At 33.5% G+C, this 16,163-nt stretch overlaps 1 protein-coding gene across 1 annotated transcript; it reads left to right on the top strand.

Annotated features, from left to right (window-relative positions):
- Positions 1 to 14,882: 14,882 nt before the first annotated feature.
- On the top strand, positions 14,883 to 15,728 carry LOC126661759 (uncharacterized). Its single transcript, XM_050355625.1, has one exon. The coding sequence runs from the start codon at positions 14,883 to 14,885 to the stop codon at positions 15,726 to 15,728; it is 846 nt and encodes a 281-aa protein (XP_050211582.1).
- Positions 15,729 to 16,163: the final 435 nt, after the last annotated feature.

Raw genomic sequence — 16,163 nt, forward strand, 5'->3', positions numbered from 1 at the left:
TGTTTGGATTTGTTTTGTAACGTTTGTAAACGTTTGGCTTAATCGCTAAAAAGTTGAAACGTTTGGTTTTGTTTCATAACGTTTGTAAACGCTTGGCATAAATCGCTTAAAAAGGTGAAATGTTTGGTTTTGTTTCGTAACGTTTGTAAACGTTTAACTTAAATCGCTAAAAAGGTGAAACGTTTGGATTTGTTTCATAACGTTTGTAAACGTTCGTCTTACACTGATAAAAAGGCGAAACGTTTGGATTTCTTTCGTAAAGTTAATAAACGCTTCGCTTAAATCGCTAAAAAGGCGAAACGTTTGGATTTGTTCCGTAACGTTTGAAAAGGTTGTGCTTAAATCGCAAAAAAGGTGAAACGTTTTGTTTTGTTTCGTAACGTTTGTAAACGTTTGGCTTAAATCTCTATAAAAGGGAAACGTTTGGATTTGTTTCGTAACGTTTGTAAGCATTTGGCCTAAATCGCTAAAAAGATGAAACGTTTGGATTTGTTTCGTAACGTTTGTAAACGTTTCGCTTAAATTGCCAAATAGGTGAAACGTTTGATTTTGTTTCGTAAAGTTTGTAAACGTTTTGTTTAAATCTCTAAAAAGGTGAAATGTTTGGATTTGTTTTATAATGTTTGTACACATTTGGCTAAAATTGCTAAAATGGTGAAACGTTTGGCTTTGTTTGGAAATGTTTGTAAACATTTGGCTTAAATCGCTAAAAAAGGTGAAACGTTTGGTTTTGTTTCGTAACGTTTGTAAACATTTGCCTCAAATCACTAAAAAGGTGAAACGTTTGGATTTGTTTCACTAGGTTTGTAAACTTTCAGCTTAAATTGCTAAAAGGCGAAACGCTTGGATTTTTTTCGTAGCGTTTGTAAACGTTTGGCTTAAATCGCTAAAAAGGTGAAATGTTTGGATTTGTTTTGTAATGTTTGTAAACGTTTGGCTTAATCGCTAAAAAGTTGAAACGTTTGGTTTTTTTTCATAACGTTTGTAAACGTTGGGCATAAATCGCTTAAAAGGTGAAACATTTGGTTTTGTTTCGTAACGTTTGTAAACGTTTAACTTAAATCGCTAAAAAGGTGAAACGTTTGGATTTGTCTCATAACGTTTGTAAACGTTCGTCTTACACTGATAAAAATGCGAAACGTTTGGATTTCTTTCGTAAAGTTTATAAACGTTTCGCTTAAATCGCTAAAAAGGTGAAACTTTTGGATTTGTTCTGTAACGTTTGAAAAGGTTGTGCTTATATCGCAAAAAAGGTGAATCATTTTGTTTTGTTTCGTAACGTTTGTAAACGTTTGGGTTAAATCTCTATAAAGGTGAAACCTTTGGATTTGTGTTCGTAACGTTTGTAAACATTTGGCTTAAATCGCTAAAAAGATGAAACGTTTGGATTTGTTTCGTAACGTTTGTAAACGTTTGGTTTAAATTGCCAAATAGGGGAAACGTTTGATTTCGTTTCGTAATGTTTGTAAACGTTTGGCTTAAATCGCTAAAAAGATGAAATGTTTGGATTTGTTTTATAATGTTTGTACACATTTGGCCCAAATTGCTAAAATGGGGAAACGTTTGGTTTTGTTTCAAAACGTTTATAAACATTTGGCTTAAATCAATAAAAAAGGCGAAACATTTGGTTTTGTTTTGTAACGTTTGTAATCATTTGCCTTATATCACTAAAAAGGTTAAACGTTTGGATTTGTTTCATTAGGTTTGTAAACTTTCCGCTTAAATTGCTAAAAAGGCGAAACGTTTGGATTTTTTTCGTAACGTTTGTAAACGTTTGGCTTAAATCGCTAAAAACGTGAAACATTTGGATTTGTTCCATAACGTTTGAAAACGTTGGGCTTAAATCACAAAAAAAGGGAAACTTTGGTTTTGTTTCGTAACGTTTGTAAACTTTAGGCTTAAATCGCTAAAAAGGTGAAACATTTGGTTTTGTTTTGTAACGTTTGTAAACGTTTGGCTTAAATCGCTAAAAAGGTGAAACATTTGGATTTATTTCGTAACGTTAGTGATTGATACCGAATCCTATGATAGTTAGAATGGAGCCGAGTCACAGGAGATCCACTCTCAGTTGATACTGGACTACCGATGAAGATTTGAATATATGAGGAAGGCGGCCGAATCTCTTGAGATCTGCCGATACACCAATGAAGACCAAATTCCTTATGAAGACCAAATCCCTTAGGATCCGCCCAAAGCGCGTTAATCCGGGATTCGGATAGATCGCCATGATCTACTATAATATCTCGAAGTATCTTCCCATTTGGATACAGTCTCCAACATGGAAAGATAAGCTCTATCTTAGGAAGACGAGACTATTTAGGAAGACGTTCATAAATAGGACTCATGTCTAAATAAGGTAGATCACGATAAATCAGGATGAATCCCTACAAAGTACCTCGATCCCTACAAAGTAGGATTCACTTACCTACTATGACTCTACAAGGTATGCATTCATCTACAATAAAAGGAGCATGAGGTAGGCCTAGAATCACAATTACATTCATATACTTGAAACGCTGCTCAAAGCTCTAAACTGATTTTAGCATCGGAGAGTTAAACGGACCACCACCGTCCGGTTAGCTTCTACCATGTTTTGCAGGTCTCATTCACCGGTTCAGAAGGTAGACTCCATCAATTGGCGCCGTCTGTGGGAAAAGCTTAACTCAACTTCAAATTCGAAGGAGCTTTTCTGACTCAAAACAAATTTCATTGAAGAAGATGACTTCTGAAGGAATGAACCTGAAAGACAAACAACCAATGAATCCAAAAGGCACACCGGAAGTAATCAACGTTACTGAGGATGGTCTCCACAACTCCGGCGGAAGAAGTGATACCGGAGGGCTCTCTTTTTCGACACCTCAATACCAAACTAATCCGATAAGAGGAATCAACCCAATTGCTTTCAACCTGAGCACTGATGAACAACCAACGCCAGGCATGGCAGCACAAGATTTATACAGTGAGATGCTGAAAAAAGTACTAGAATCTGTCCAGGCAAACCTTGATAAATTGTCTAGTGAAGCAAAAAGAACGAATGATAGGCACGAAGAAACTATGAAAATTCTGAGGGATAATTTCAGCCCAACATCGATAAGGAGAAGAGGAAGAACAGAAAACACAAATCCAAGCCGTCAAGAGCCAACAAGGGGAGAAAACAACGGAAGAAGGGAACCCGAAATAGAGGAAATGAAGAAAGAGACGAGGGAAGAAACGACAGAAACCGACGAGAAAATGGAAATAGAAGTGATGAAGAAAGCCCAGGAAATGAAGAAAATGGAAAAGAAAAATCGGACGAGAAAACTGTCACGACCCAATTTCATGGATCGCGACCGGCGCTAGGGTATGGGTATGGTTGTACCAAAACCCGTAGCAAGCCTTGCGGAATACAACCAATCATAAAAACCTGCATAAAAACCATTGCTCGGGGGCAACCGAGACTACAATCTAAGTCTAACAATTTATATAAACAATTATATAAATAAATGCTCGGTTCAAACCCGAGATTCCAACGACATACTTATATAAAACTGAATACAGAGTATAACATGCCAGTAGCATAAATAAATAGTCGGACCAATCCGACAAACCAAAGTATAATAATCACAAAGACTAACTAGTTCTACTGCGGTCTAAGAGTAGTAAACAGTTGACTAGTTTTAGAAAAAAACAAAGAACCTCCAAAGGAATCAAGAAAACAGAGATCAACCAAAAACTCTCAAATCATAAACCTGGGAAATTGGGAAAACAACGGGGTCAGATATACTGAGATGAGTTCATATAACTATTTACATTTATTAAGTGAAAACCCTTAAAACCTCAAAACACTTTTATACTAATATAATATAACATTATGGAAATACTGTATTGAAATGATCCCAGCGTAAGTGCGACGTATCACACTGAATCCCAGAGTGGACGGGAACTAATCCTCGTCAATTCCCAACGTAAGCAAGACATTAGTCTGCAGATCCCATAGTACTTACCGGTGCACACAGTCTCGATACACGCCTATCGAGTAGCTCGTTCCAATCCAGATCCATAATGACTTAAAACAGTTCCCAAACATTTATATATATGAAATACACAATTTACTTAATAAAGAGGTAAATAGCGATATAAACTCACTGCTTGCGAATCCACGTGAAAACCTGGCAAGCAACCTAAACCTGGTTCGACTTCGAAGCACGAGCAGTCGACGGTCTAAGAAATAAAGCATAGGTTAAAGTCAATTCAACTCCTAACTCTAAAAATACTAGACACAACATAGAATTTGCATCTCAACCACAACAAAAGTACAAGTCCAAGCACAACATCCATACATATACATTGCATAACCAAGGTAATACCAGAGTCAAACAATAAGTTAAGCATGATTGAGTTCCCGTTGAAAATATAACCCATAGTATTTATAACTTAGTTGAAAACTTTAAAACCAAGTGAAAATTCCAAAGTAGTGAATTAGCCTACAAGCTTAATCTCACATGTCGGGACCAATGTCTAACCCGACCTAAAGATATGCCAGAGTAAAACCAAAGTATGTTCTGATGCCTTTTTAAATCAAAACGACATTCATTTGAAAACCATGGAACTCAATATAGCTTAACAACAAAGCAACACTTATACAATATGCTCAAAACTGGCCAGAATTGGCCAAACAACCCAGAGTAGACACAAGCGTGTCAAATCACTTAAAATAATTCCAACAAGCATGTATACACACATATAAACCAACAACGAGTTAAGTTCAGATTAGTTCTTATTTTAAAACCAAAATCTGGAGTTCTTACATAACTTAGATAAATCATTTAAGATCAATTTAAAATTCCTAGAGTAGTGTGTTAGCCATAAACCATACTATAAGCTCAACACAACATGTCGGGCGACACAAGTCTAACCCGACCCAACCATAAAATCGGAATTATAAACCACAGTTTATAATTTAAAAATAGCCATTTGATAAAATAATAACTTAATGTTTAAAACGGAACTCAATAACTTAAACGCAAGTAACCAATAGTTACTAACAATTTACTTAATTAAAATAAATTAAGAAAACGTTTAAAATTTAAAATGTCAAATCGACACGTTTAGTCAATAATTATAAAATATAATAATCACCAAGTAATTATAAATTATTGATTAAAAATATAATCATCATTTTCAGATTATAAAAATAATCTAAACCTAAATAATAAATAAAAATAACATTATTTTTAGATTAAAAATAATGTTGCCAAATTGCCAAATCATAAATCGAAACTAAATTCGAAAGTTAAAATCTAAATCAAATAACAATAGGTAGAAGTGATTAATTAGAATTTAACTTAGGGAATCAATTGATTTAAAACAAAACAATCTAAGGACCATTTTAGTCCTTTAACCATCACTTAATACAAAATCAATTTGCCCCTGCCATGACACAGTACCATCCCGCCAACCAAAATATGATAAACAAATTATTAAGAACCAAAGTTTATGACAATTCAATAATCAAAACCAATCAAAAATGATAAAACTGATGACATAAGAAAATAATGTGTACATTCTCATGATTAGATTACAAATTTTTACATGGCAATTCTTTAATATGAAAAGTGAGGTGTACAAATATCTTAACTTATAAAACATAAAGGTGAGGATTGAATTTATGTATAATTTCATTGCTCTGTACCAAAATTAATCTATTCGTAATCAAAGTTCCACTAAACAAAATTTCGACTAATCAACAAATTGTTTCGTCTAGCCAAAACTTTTAATTGGGAACAATATCAACTTTCAATAACTCCATAAATGAAAACGATTAACCTTTTTTATTCTAACTGATTAATATATCAATACACAAACAAAATTAATACATGAAATTAAACAAAGAAAGTCATACCTTGAAAATAGCAGTAATATTCCGATGAAACTTTATCCTTTTAAAATTGTAATTTTTAGAATAGAACGACATTTTTTTTTTAATTTTGTTTGTAAGCTAAATTAGCTTTCTTTAAATAGGCGTAGACTAAGATTAGGGTTTTATTTAAAATAGATGAATTTCCAATTTAGCCCTTATCTTATTATTATTCTTATTATCCTTATTTTACTATTATTGATATTATTATTTTACTTTATTTTATTCATATTATATTATTATTATTATCATTATCTTACTTTATTTTATTAATATTAATTTTATTATTATTATTATTATTCGCATATTACACAACAATTGCTGGATTGTTATAAGGCCCACAAGTGACGACGGATCAAGTCCAGAGTTTATTCCACAAGTCAAACGACAGAATTTACAAGAAAAAACAATAGAAAATACGGGATATTACATTCTCCCCAACTTATTAAAAATTCGTCCTCGAATTTACCACAAAGTCAAGTAATAAAAACTCAATTACGATACGTAAAACTCACACATTACTCAAAATACGAAATAACGCATTCTCGACGGAACGAAAGAAAATATATGCATCACAATCTCTAATTTCCAAAATTACTCACGACCGAGTGACAACTCAACGGATAACAAAATAAAAATCGCTTAATTCCGCTTAAGCAAAAATATCACAGCAATCTCAAAAGTTTAAACAAAGCTCCTACCCAAGGGTAATCTTATCATAAATAAGACTTAGAAGAGTTAAAGCGAAGCAAACCATAATAACCGAAAACACGCTGAAAATTTTACGGACATTCTCCCCAACTTATTAAAATACGACTTCGAAGATAAAATTTGGATTGAAAATTCGAATGATCACCACACGCATACGGAAAAAATTCTTAGTTCAACAATTTTCTACTTCAATCGACTTCTCAAACACCACGTGTGAACGGATTAGAAATTTATTTATAATCGGGAAATAACCAACACGCTACACGAGGAAAAGTTTCAAAATAACCAGATCAAGTCTCCAAGACTACCAAGCAACACTTATGTGTAGGAACAATCCCAAAAATAAATCGAAATCTTAATAATCCAAACTCCAACGCTACAACTAAAACATACTGACACTCTCATTGGAATTAATCTTACATCACTCAACGCCTACGCACTACAAAACTTATAGTGGTCAAAATACCAATTACCTCAAATGAGAAAACTTATCAGCAATTCAAAATGTCGTCCTGCTTATAATTTCTCTTACAAATAACGGCTTAAAACTAAATACTATTAGAATCGTCATGGTTCAACTAACTAATATCAGTTCAACAATTTCATCAACCTTTCAAACGCAGACGTAAGAAAACACACCAATTCTAAGGAATACATATCTTAAACGTCAGACAACAATATTTTTCACCCTCGACATTTATTTTAAAACACTAAGACCCTGAATTCTATCGAAGATCATTAAGATCAAATCGCAATCAATCGGATTATTGGTTATGCTCAAAACAATTTTTTTTTTAGAAAAACACTTTCCGTATACATAAATATATAATAACCCAATCCACCTTCAATTTGAAATCACTGGCACCTCAAATTAAATTTTTACTTTCAACCGAAATTAATTAACCCGTTGAAAAATCCTTTTGTTTGTAAACGTATCAACATAATAAAACACTCTCCATTTGAATTTACCATCAAACTTTACTTTCAAAATAAATTCATGATTTGTATAAAATTGTTTATTTTGAAAAATCTTAAAATCCACTTTTAATCAAACTGACAAAAATTTCATCACTTTCCTAAAAGATAAATTTTTTTGCAAATAAGAATCCTTTCGTTTACAAAATATTCCCTTATTGGTATCAAAACTTATTAAACTGAAATCGAATTTATAGAAAAAAAATTGCTTTTAAATCTTTCAATATAAATGAACACGCAGAGCACAACCAATATCCTTAAATCAAAATTCTCAATTTAAATAATTTAAGCTGACGCAATTTTTTTAATCTGAACTCAAACTCTTCCCGCACTTACCACAACTAAACCTCGAGTGCAACCTTATAACCATAACTCTTATTTATCAAACACGGATACTCCAATAATATAAAACAAACCATTACAATGCAATTTCTCTTAAATCACCATCGTCATCACAGAGTATTTGTCTAGAAACCAACCAAAATTTTAAAACCGTTTGAAATCATCAACTTTTTAAGCACCATTTACACAATGTAACTCACGAGTTTATAACAAAACCTTTTTCTTAAAAAGCCTTACTGATAAAATTTATTTTACATAATTGTGCGCCAGGGTGATGAAAGCTCTCATTCCCAAAGAGTTGCATTCAACCCTAATAATTTAATGTCGTGATGAATGTTCTACATGCATGTATAAATTATTTATTTCTCTTTTATTTAGTGATCATGCTCAATGCTCAATGCAATTTCCTATTCGTGGCATTTCAAAATGCATGTTCATGACATGTCTGGGCACAATTATGTGATAAAACATTTCAATTAATTTAACAAGTTAACATTTGAAATCATTTTTTCTTCGAAACATTTTCTAGACCTTACACTCTGTGAGACGTGCACTCGTCCATCTTGACATATTTGCCCATCTCCATTGTCCTAGTCCACCAATTTGAATTGTCAATAATGAATTCTCCTACATCAACAACGAAACCAAAATTTTCCTACAACGGATTTTCCCTTCAAAACAAATTAAAATTTCCCAAAGGCATCAAAGCAACAAGACTGCCTTCACAGCTTCACTATCGGTTTCGGTATATCACCGATCTATCTAAAGAAAACACTAGTGTATTACTACACCGATCAACCTCGATTCACAGATTCCATATCTAATTCTAGAACACTAATAGCTGAACTTTTGACTACAACAAATTATTACAAACGAGTCCGACATAGAAACACATAACGTTCAAAATTTCACGCACGAGGTAAACTCTCACGGGAAGAATTATTCCGCCGGTGCTGAGTAATATAACTCAATTCGCCTTCCTCCGACCAGGACAGTTTCGGGATTCGAATCTGCGAACAGCTCTTGAGAATCGCTCCTCAAATTTATTGATAAGAAAATTAATCACTTAATTATTTTTTTAGAATCCAAACGTTAGATCCGGCTAAACCAAATAGAACATCTTAACTAATCGCATGGTCAAAAAAAATAAGGGTTTGAATCGCACATCGACACTTATGCTAAAGTTAAGCCAAAGAAAAAAAACTAGCAAAGAATACTCTCACGTGTTACTCCACACAATGAGGTCAATGAGGACAAAAATTGAGATGGCTTAATTTAATCAAGCACGAGATACAATATTAATAACATAGTAATATAGATCAAGAATTAATCACACAACCGATAAGCACTAATGCATCTTGCAGTAAAACAACTACTCATTAGGGTAGATAACCAAAACAATTTCAAAAGGTTAAGCACACAACATCTTATATGATCCACGAATTCCTACCGACATGACAATAATATTAAATAGTCCAACAACGATTAAAATATTAAATCGTGTAATATATTCAAAACATCAACTCAGAATAAAACGAATTGTGATACTGATCAAAAGTACGCATTAAACCGATTTCGAAAGATAGTATTTACAAAATAGGTTTCAAGTTTATGTCGAGCCCCAAAGTGTAAAAATTCATTTTCCGGAAAACCTCTTTTATAAAACATTAGATATAATTGTTCCCAAACGCTTCAAATTAAAAATTGTTGAGTTGGCCGAGTGATTACCACTTCCAAGCTCAACTCCCAATTTGGGTGACCCAAGTCAATCCCCTAATAACCAATTGTAAAACGTTTACAAACATTCTCAAGTCTGAAAAACGCATTTCAAAACAGATCTTAATATTTTCAAAAAAAAAGCTCGACGTCACACGATAACAACATCAGACTCATCGCCCGAGTGAAAAACAATTATTCTTTAATAATCTTTTCAGAAATACAAGTTTCATTCAAAATTAGCAATTCGCAGTCATGACCAACAACACCAAAGTACTGAAAAACTACAAATGGTAAAATCACAAATGTTAAAATGATATTTCCCTCTTTTTTTAAAAAAATAATTAATAATTTTTTTTTTTTTGAAAACCGTCGTTTTGGAAACAACGATACAAATGTAGCATTTCAATTTTTTTTTTAAAATAAGAGAAATTCATTGTTTTTTTCAATTTTCAATCAAATACACAATTTTTAAAATATATGAATTTCATCAATTTTTTTGTTAGATACTTAAAATAATATTTTATGGTGTCGTGTCTAGACCACTCTTTTGACTTTTTGCATCAAAACACCAGTTAGGCAAAATTTATCTCCTTAAGGTAATTTTAAAACTAATACGTAGCCAACAACGTAATTCCTAAACGTGTAAAAAGATTTTTCGGTCAAAAATTATTTAAACTCAAAACAGTGTCAAATCCTGACAAATATATTTTTTTTAAAAAAAATCAAGGCTCTCGGCCAAATCAGAAGTACTCATAAAATAATTTAACGTCATCCTTAAAGCATAACAGCCAACATATATCACCCAAGTGAAGAGCAACATCATCAAGATAAGGCAACTAACATCATACCCAAGTATGACATAAGGAAAAATTAGCAACATAAGGAGAAATCAAAAGCAATTAATTCACCCAAGTGAAATAACATCAATAAAATAAAACATCATATCAAAGCATAATAAACGACTGACTTGACGCAATCCTATCGGTGTGGGCAGAAAGTTTTAAAATCAAAAGATGACGTTTCAATGACAAGACGTGAACCTAATTCCGCAGTAGCACCTATGACTCAATAACAACAACACTTAACATGCCTTAAAGCGATAACACATAACATGCAAAATTTGGCCTTAGTTCGAAACTAAAGCTCTGATACCAAGTTTGTCACGACCCAATTTCATGGATCACGACCAGCGCTAGGGTATGGGTATGGTTGTACCAAAACCCGTAGCAAGCCTTGCGGAATACAACCAATCATAAAAACCTGCATAAAAACCATTGCTCGGGGGCAATCGAGACTACAATCTAAGTCTAACAATTTATATAAACGATTATATAAATAAATGCTCGGTTCAAACCCGAGATTCCAACGACATACTTATATAAAACTGAATACAGAGTATAACATGCCAGCAGCATAAATAAACAGTCGGACCAATCCGACAAACCAAAGTATAATAATCACAAAGACTAACTAGTTCTACTGCGGTCTAAGAGTAGTAAACAGTTGACTAGTTTTAGAAAAAACACAAAGAACCTCCAAAGGAATCAAGAAAACAGAGATCAACCAAAAACTCTCAAATCATAAACCTGGAAAATTGGAAAAACAACGGGGTCAGATATACTGAGATGAGTTCATATAACTATTTACATTTATTAAGTGAAAACCCTTAAAACCTTAAATCACTTTTATACTAATATAATATAACATTATGGAAATACTGTATTGAAATGATCCCAGCGTAAGTGCGACGTATCACACTGAATCCCAGAGTGGACGGGAACTAATCCTCATCAATTCTCAACGTAAGCAAGACATTAGTCTGCCGATCCCAGTGTACTTACCGGTGCACACAGTCTCGATACACGCCTATCGAGTAGCTCGTTCCAATCCAGATCCATAATGACTTAAAACAGTTCACAAACATTTATATATATGAAATACACAATTTACTTAATAAAGAGGTAAATAGCGATATAAACTCACTGCTTGCGAATCCACGTGAAAACCTGGCAAGCAACCTAAACCTGGTTCGACTCCGAAGCACGAGCAGTCGACGGTCTAAGAAATAAAGCATAGGTTAAAGTCAATTCAACCCCTAACTCTAAGAATACTAGACACCACATAGGACTAGCATCTCAACCACAACAAAAGTACAAGTCCAAGCACAACATCCATACATATACATTGCATAGCCAAGGTAATACCAGAGTCAAACAATAAGTTAAGCATGATTGAGTTCCCGTTGAAAATATAACCCATAGTATTTATAACTTAGTTTAAAACTTTAAAACCAAGTGAAAATTCCAGAGTAGTGAATTAGCCTACAAGCTTAATCTCACATGTCGGGACCAATGTCTAACCCGACCCAAAGATATGCCAGAGTAAAACCAAAGTATGTTCTGATGCCTTTTTAAATCAAAACGACATTCATTTGAAAACCATGGAACTCAATATAGCTTAACAACAAAGCAACACTTATACAATATGCTCAAAACTAGCCACAATTGGCCAAACAACCCAGAGTAGACACAAGCGTGTCAAATCACTTAAAATAATTCCAACAAGCATGTATACCTTGGTTATAATTTAAATCATTTAAGATCAATTTAAGATTCAATTTAGATAAATCATTTAAGATCAATTTAAAATTCCTAGAGTAGTGTGTTAGCCATAAACCATACTATAAGCTCAACACAACATGTCGGGCGACACAAGTCTAACCCGACCCAACCATAAAATCGGAATTATAAACCACAGTTTATAATTTAAAAATAACCATTTGATAAAATAATAACTTAATGTTTAAAACGGAACTCAATAACTTAAACGCAAGTAACCAATAGTTACTAACAATTTACTTAATTAAAATAAATTAAGAAAACGTTTAAAATTTAAAATGTCAAATTGACACGTTTAGTCAATAATTATAAAATATAATAATCACCAAGTAATTATAAATTATTGATTAAAAATATAATCATCATTTTCCGATTATAAAAATAATCTAAATCTAAATAATAAATAAAAATAACATTATTTTTAGATTAAAAATAATGTTGCCAAATTGCCAAATCATAAATCGAAACTAAATTCGAAAGTTAAAATCTAAATCAAATAACAATAGGTAGAAGTGATTAATTAGAATTTAACTTAGGGAATCAATTGATTTAAAACAAAACAATCTAAGGACCATTTTAGTCCTTTAACCATCACTTAATACAAAATCAATTTGCCCCTGCCATGACACAGTACCATCCCGCCAACCAAAATATGATAAACAAATTATTAAGAACCAAAGTTTATGACAATTCAATAATCAAAACCAATCAAAAATGATAAAACTGATGACATAAGAAAATAATGTGTACATTCTCATGATTAGGTTACAAATTTTTACATGGCAATTCTTTAATATGAAAAGTGAGGTGTACAAATATCTTAACTTATAAAACATAAAGGTGAGGATTGAATTTATGTATAATTTCATTGCTCTGTACCAAAATTAATCTATTCGTAATCAAAGTTCTACTAAACAAAATTTCCACTAATCAACAAATTGTTTCGCCTAGCCAAAACTTTTAATTGGGAACAATATCAACTTTCAATAACTCCATAAATGAAAACGATTAACCTTTTTTATTCTAACTGATTAATATATCAATACACAAATAAAATTAATACATGAAATTAAACAAAGGAAATCATACCTTGAAAATAGCAGTAATATTCCGATGAAATTTTGTCCTTTTAAAATTGTAATTTTTAGAATAGAACGATAATTTTTTTTTAGTTTTGTTTGTAAGCTAAATTAGCTTTCTATAAATAGAAGTAGATTAAGATTAGGGTTTTATTTAAAATAGATGAATTTCCAATTTAGCCCTTATCTTATTATTATTCTTATAATCCTTATTTTACTATTATTGATATTATTATTTTACTTTATTTTATTCATATTATATTATTATTATTATTATTATCTTACTTTATTTTATTAATATTAATTTTATTATTATTATTATTCGCATATTACACAACAATTGCTGGATTGTTATAAGGCCCACAAGTGACGACGGATCAAGTCCAGAGTTTATTCCACAAGTCAAACGACAGAATTTACAAGAAAAAACAATAGAAAATACGGGATATTACACAAACCCCTAAAACGCCCAGAAATGAGCAAAATCAAGACGATGCCTGAAGCGGGTTAAACTCAAAAAGAGAAGAACGAAGGGAGAAAGAGAAAGAAGATGCCCCACCTAAAAGAAAGCGACAAGATAGAGATGCAGGGAAAGAGTAACCAAACAAAAAACACCAAGAAGGGGAGGGCGAGTCCTCAGAATCGCCGTAGAAGAGCAAAGCCACATATGTAGTAGAGGAAGATCTGGAAGAAAAGATTGTCAAAGCACTCAAAAAATTGAAGTCAGAAGAGCTCGATATAGACGATCTCAGGTTGAAGGGATCGCCCCTTTCACCCGAGATCATGGAGGAAACCATTCCATATAGCATAAAGCTACCAGTCTTGCCAATCTTCAACAAAGAAGGAGACCCCCGAGATCATACTTCCAGATTCACAGCCACCATGGGGCTACTCAGTGTATCAGATGCTATTTTGTGCAGGGTTTTCCCAAACACACTCACTGGTACCGCCCAAAGGCTGTACAACAAACTGATACCAGGATCCATCAAGAGCTTCGCATCGCTTTTGAAAGAATTCATCAACAGATATCTCACAAACATCCCAGCAAAAACTACCACGAGCATCCTAAGACCATGCATTCAAGAAGAAGGAGAAACCCTAAGAAGCTATATCGAACGATTCAACAAGCAAGCTATGAAGATTGATAACCTGAACGTCGACATGGCAACCGAAGCATTGAGAGAAGGAACACGATTCAGAAAACTAGTAGACAAGCTGCTGGTCAACAAACCCACGACTTTCTCGAATCTGATGGGCATAGCCCAAAAATACTTCGAGCTAGACGGTGGGCGAAGGGCGATTCGTGGAAAAGAAGCGAAAGGAAAAGAGTCGAAAGAAAAATCCAAAGAGAAGTCGAAGTCAAAATCCGAAGATAGAAGAGGAAGGCCAAAAGAAAATAGGCGATTCGCCCCCCAAACAAGATACGAAACGAGGTATGACCCCAGAGACGATGAAAACAACTTCACACCATTGAACACCAGCCGAACTAACGTCCTCATGTGGATCAAAGAAAACGTCAAAAACGTAGTATGGCGACCAAAGATGAAAGCCGATATAAGGGACACGAGAAAGTACTATAAATTTCACGAAGACTATGGACATGAAACAGACAGCTGCAGAGATTTGAAGATCGAAATTGAGAGAATGATCGACACAAGAGAATTAAGGAAATTCGTGGCCCGTAAAGAAAAAAGCAATGACAAGGGAGAAAAGAGAAGCAGAGATGACAAAGCAAAAGAAAAAGAAGACGAACGCCCATTCAAAATATTGGGAACCATACACATGATCAATGGAGGTGGACACAGCAGCTCAACGATTAGGAGAAAGCAAAGGAGAGAAGTGATGAACATCAGAGAAACTCACATGCCACCGATAATCTTTGATGTTGAAGATTATGAACATGTCAAAGCACCCCACAACGATGCCTTGGTAGTGAATACTATCATTGAGAATTGGAACATGGAGAAAATCCTAATCGATGAAGGAAGCGCAGTGAATCTTATGACAAACGCGGCATACAAAATGCTTGGAGGAACCGCATCAAGGTTGCGCCGAGTCCCGATCCCACTATCAGGACTCGGTGGCCCCTCCATCAATCCGTTAGTAGCAGTCACCCTGGAAGTGATAATCGGCCCAGATAGAGGAATCAACAAAAAGGTTATGTCACTATTTAATATAGTTGACATGGAGCTAACATACAATACCATCCTCGGAAGACCTTTCCTTCATGACTCAGCTGCAGTGACTAGCATAAGGGCATTGGCGATGAAAATACCAACCAAGAAGGGAGTAGTGACGCTGAGAGGAGATCATAATATAGCTAAGAAATGCTACGACGAGTCTGTGGTAGACCTCCAAGAAAATAAGACCGAGAAAAAGGAAGAATAGGAAAGAAAAACGACCCATCGCTAGTAAAGATTTTATTTCTTACCCAATGGTGTCAAAACTATCTTTAATGTTTTGTATGCAGTCTTTTTATCAATAAAAGTTCAATTTTCCTACTATATGATTGGTCAGACGAATCACTAAAGAAACAAAAATCAAGAACCGCCATGAATGATTAAATCAATGACGAACAATAACGAAATTATGAGTTTAGATTAACTCAGAAAAAGGCAAACCCCTAAAAAAGAGTTTAGATTAACTCAAAACAAAACAAAATTATGAGTTTAGACTAATTCAAATGAAAGAGTTTAGATTAACTCGGCCAAAACAAAAAGCGCTAAAGCGGGGATTAGATTAACTCCCGAGGCGAAACGACAAACTAAATCAAGTATCGACTCGGAAACATTAAATAAAACAGAAGCGAAAACTTAATCCGAT

Source organism: Mercurialis annua, linkage group LG8 (assembly GCF_937616625.2).
Source record: "Mercurialis annua linkage group LG8, ddMerAnnu1.2, whole genome shotgun sequence".
Lineage (NCBI taxonomy): Eukaryota > Viridiplantae > Streptophyta > Magnoliopsida > Malpighiales > Euphorbiaceae > Mercurialis > Mercurialis annua.

Bases quoted from the DNA above. Each gene is read 5' to 3' on its own strand.
- LOC126661759 (XM_050355625.1), top strand. From the start codon at position 14,883: ATGAAAGCCGATATAAGGGACACGAGAAAGTACTATAAATTTCACGAA.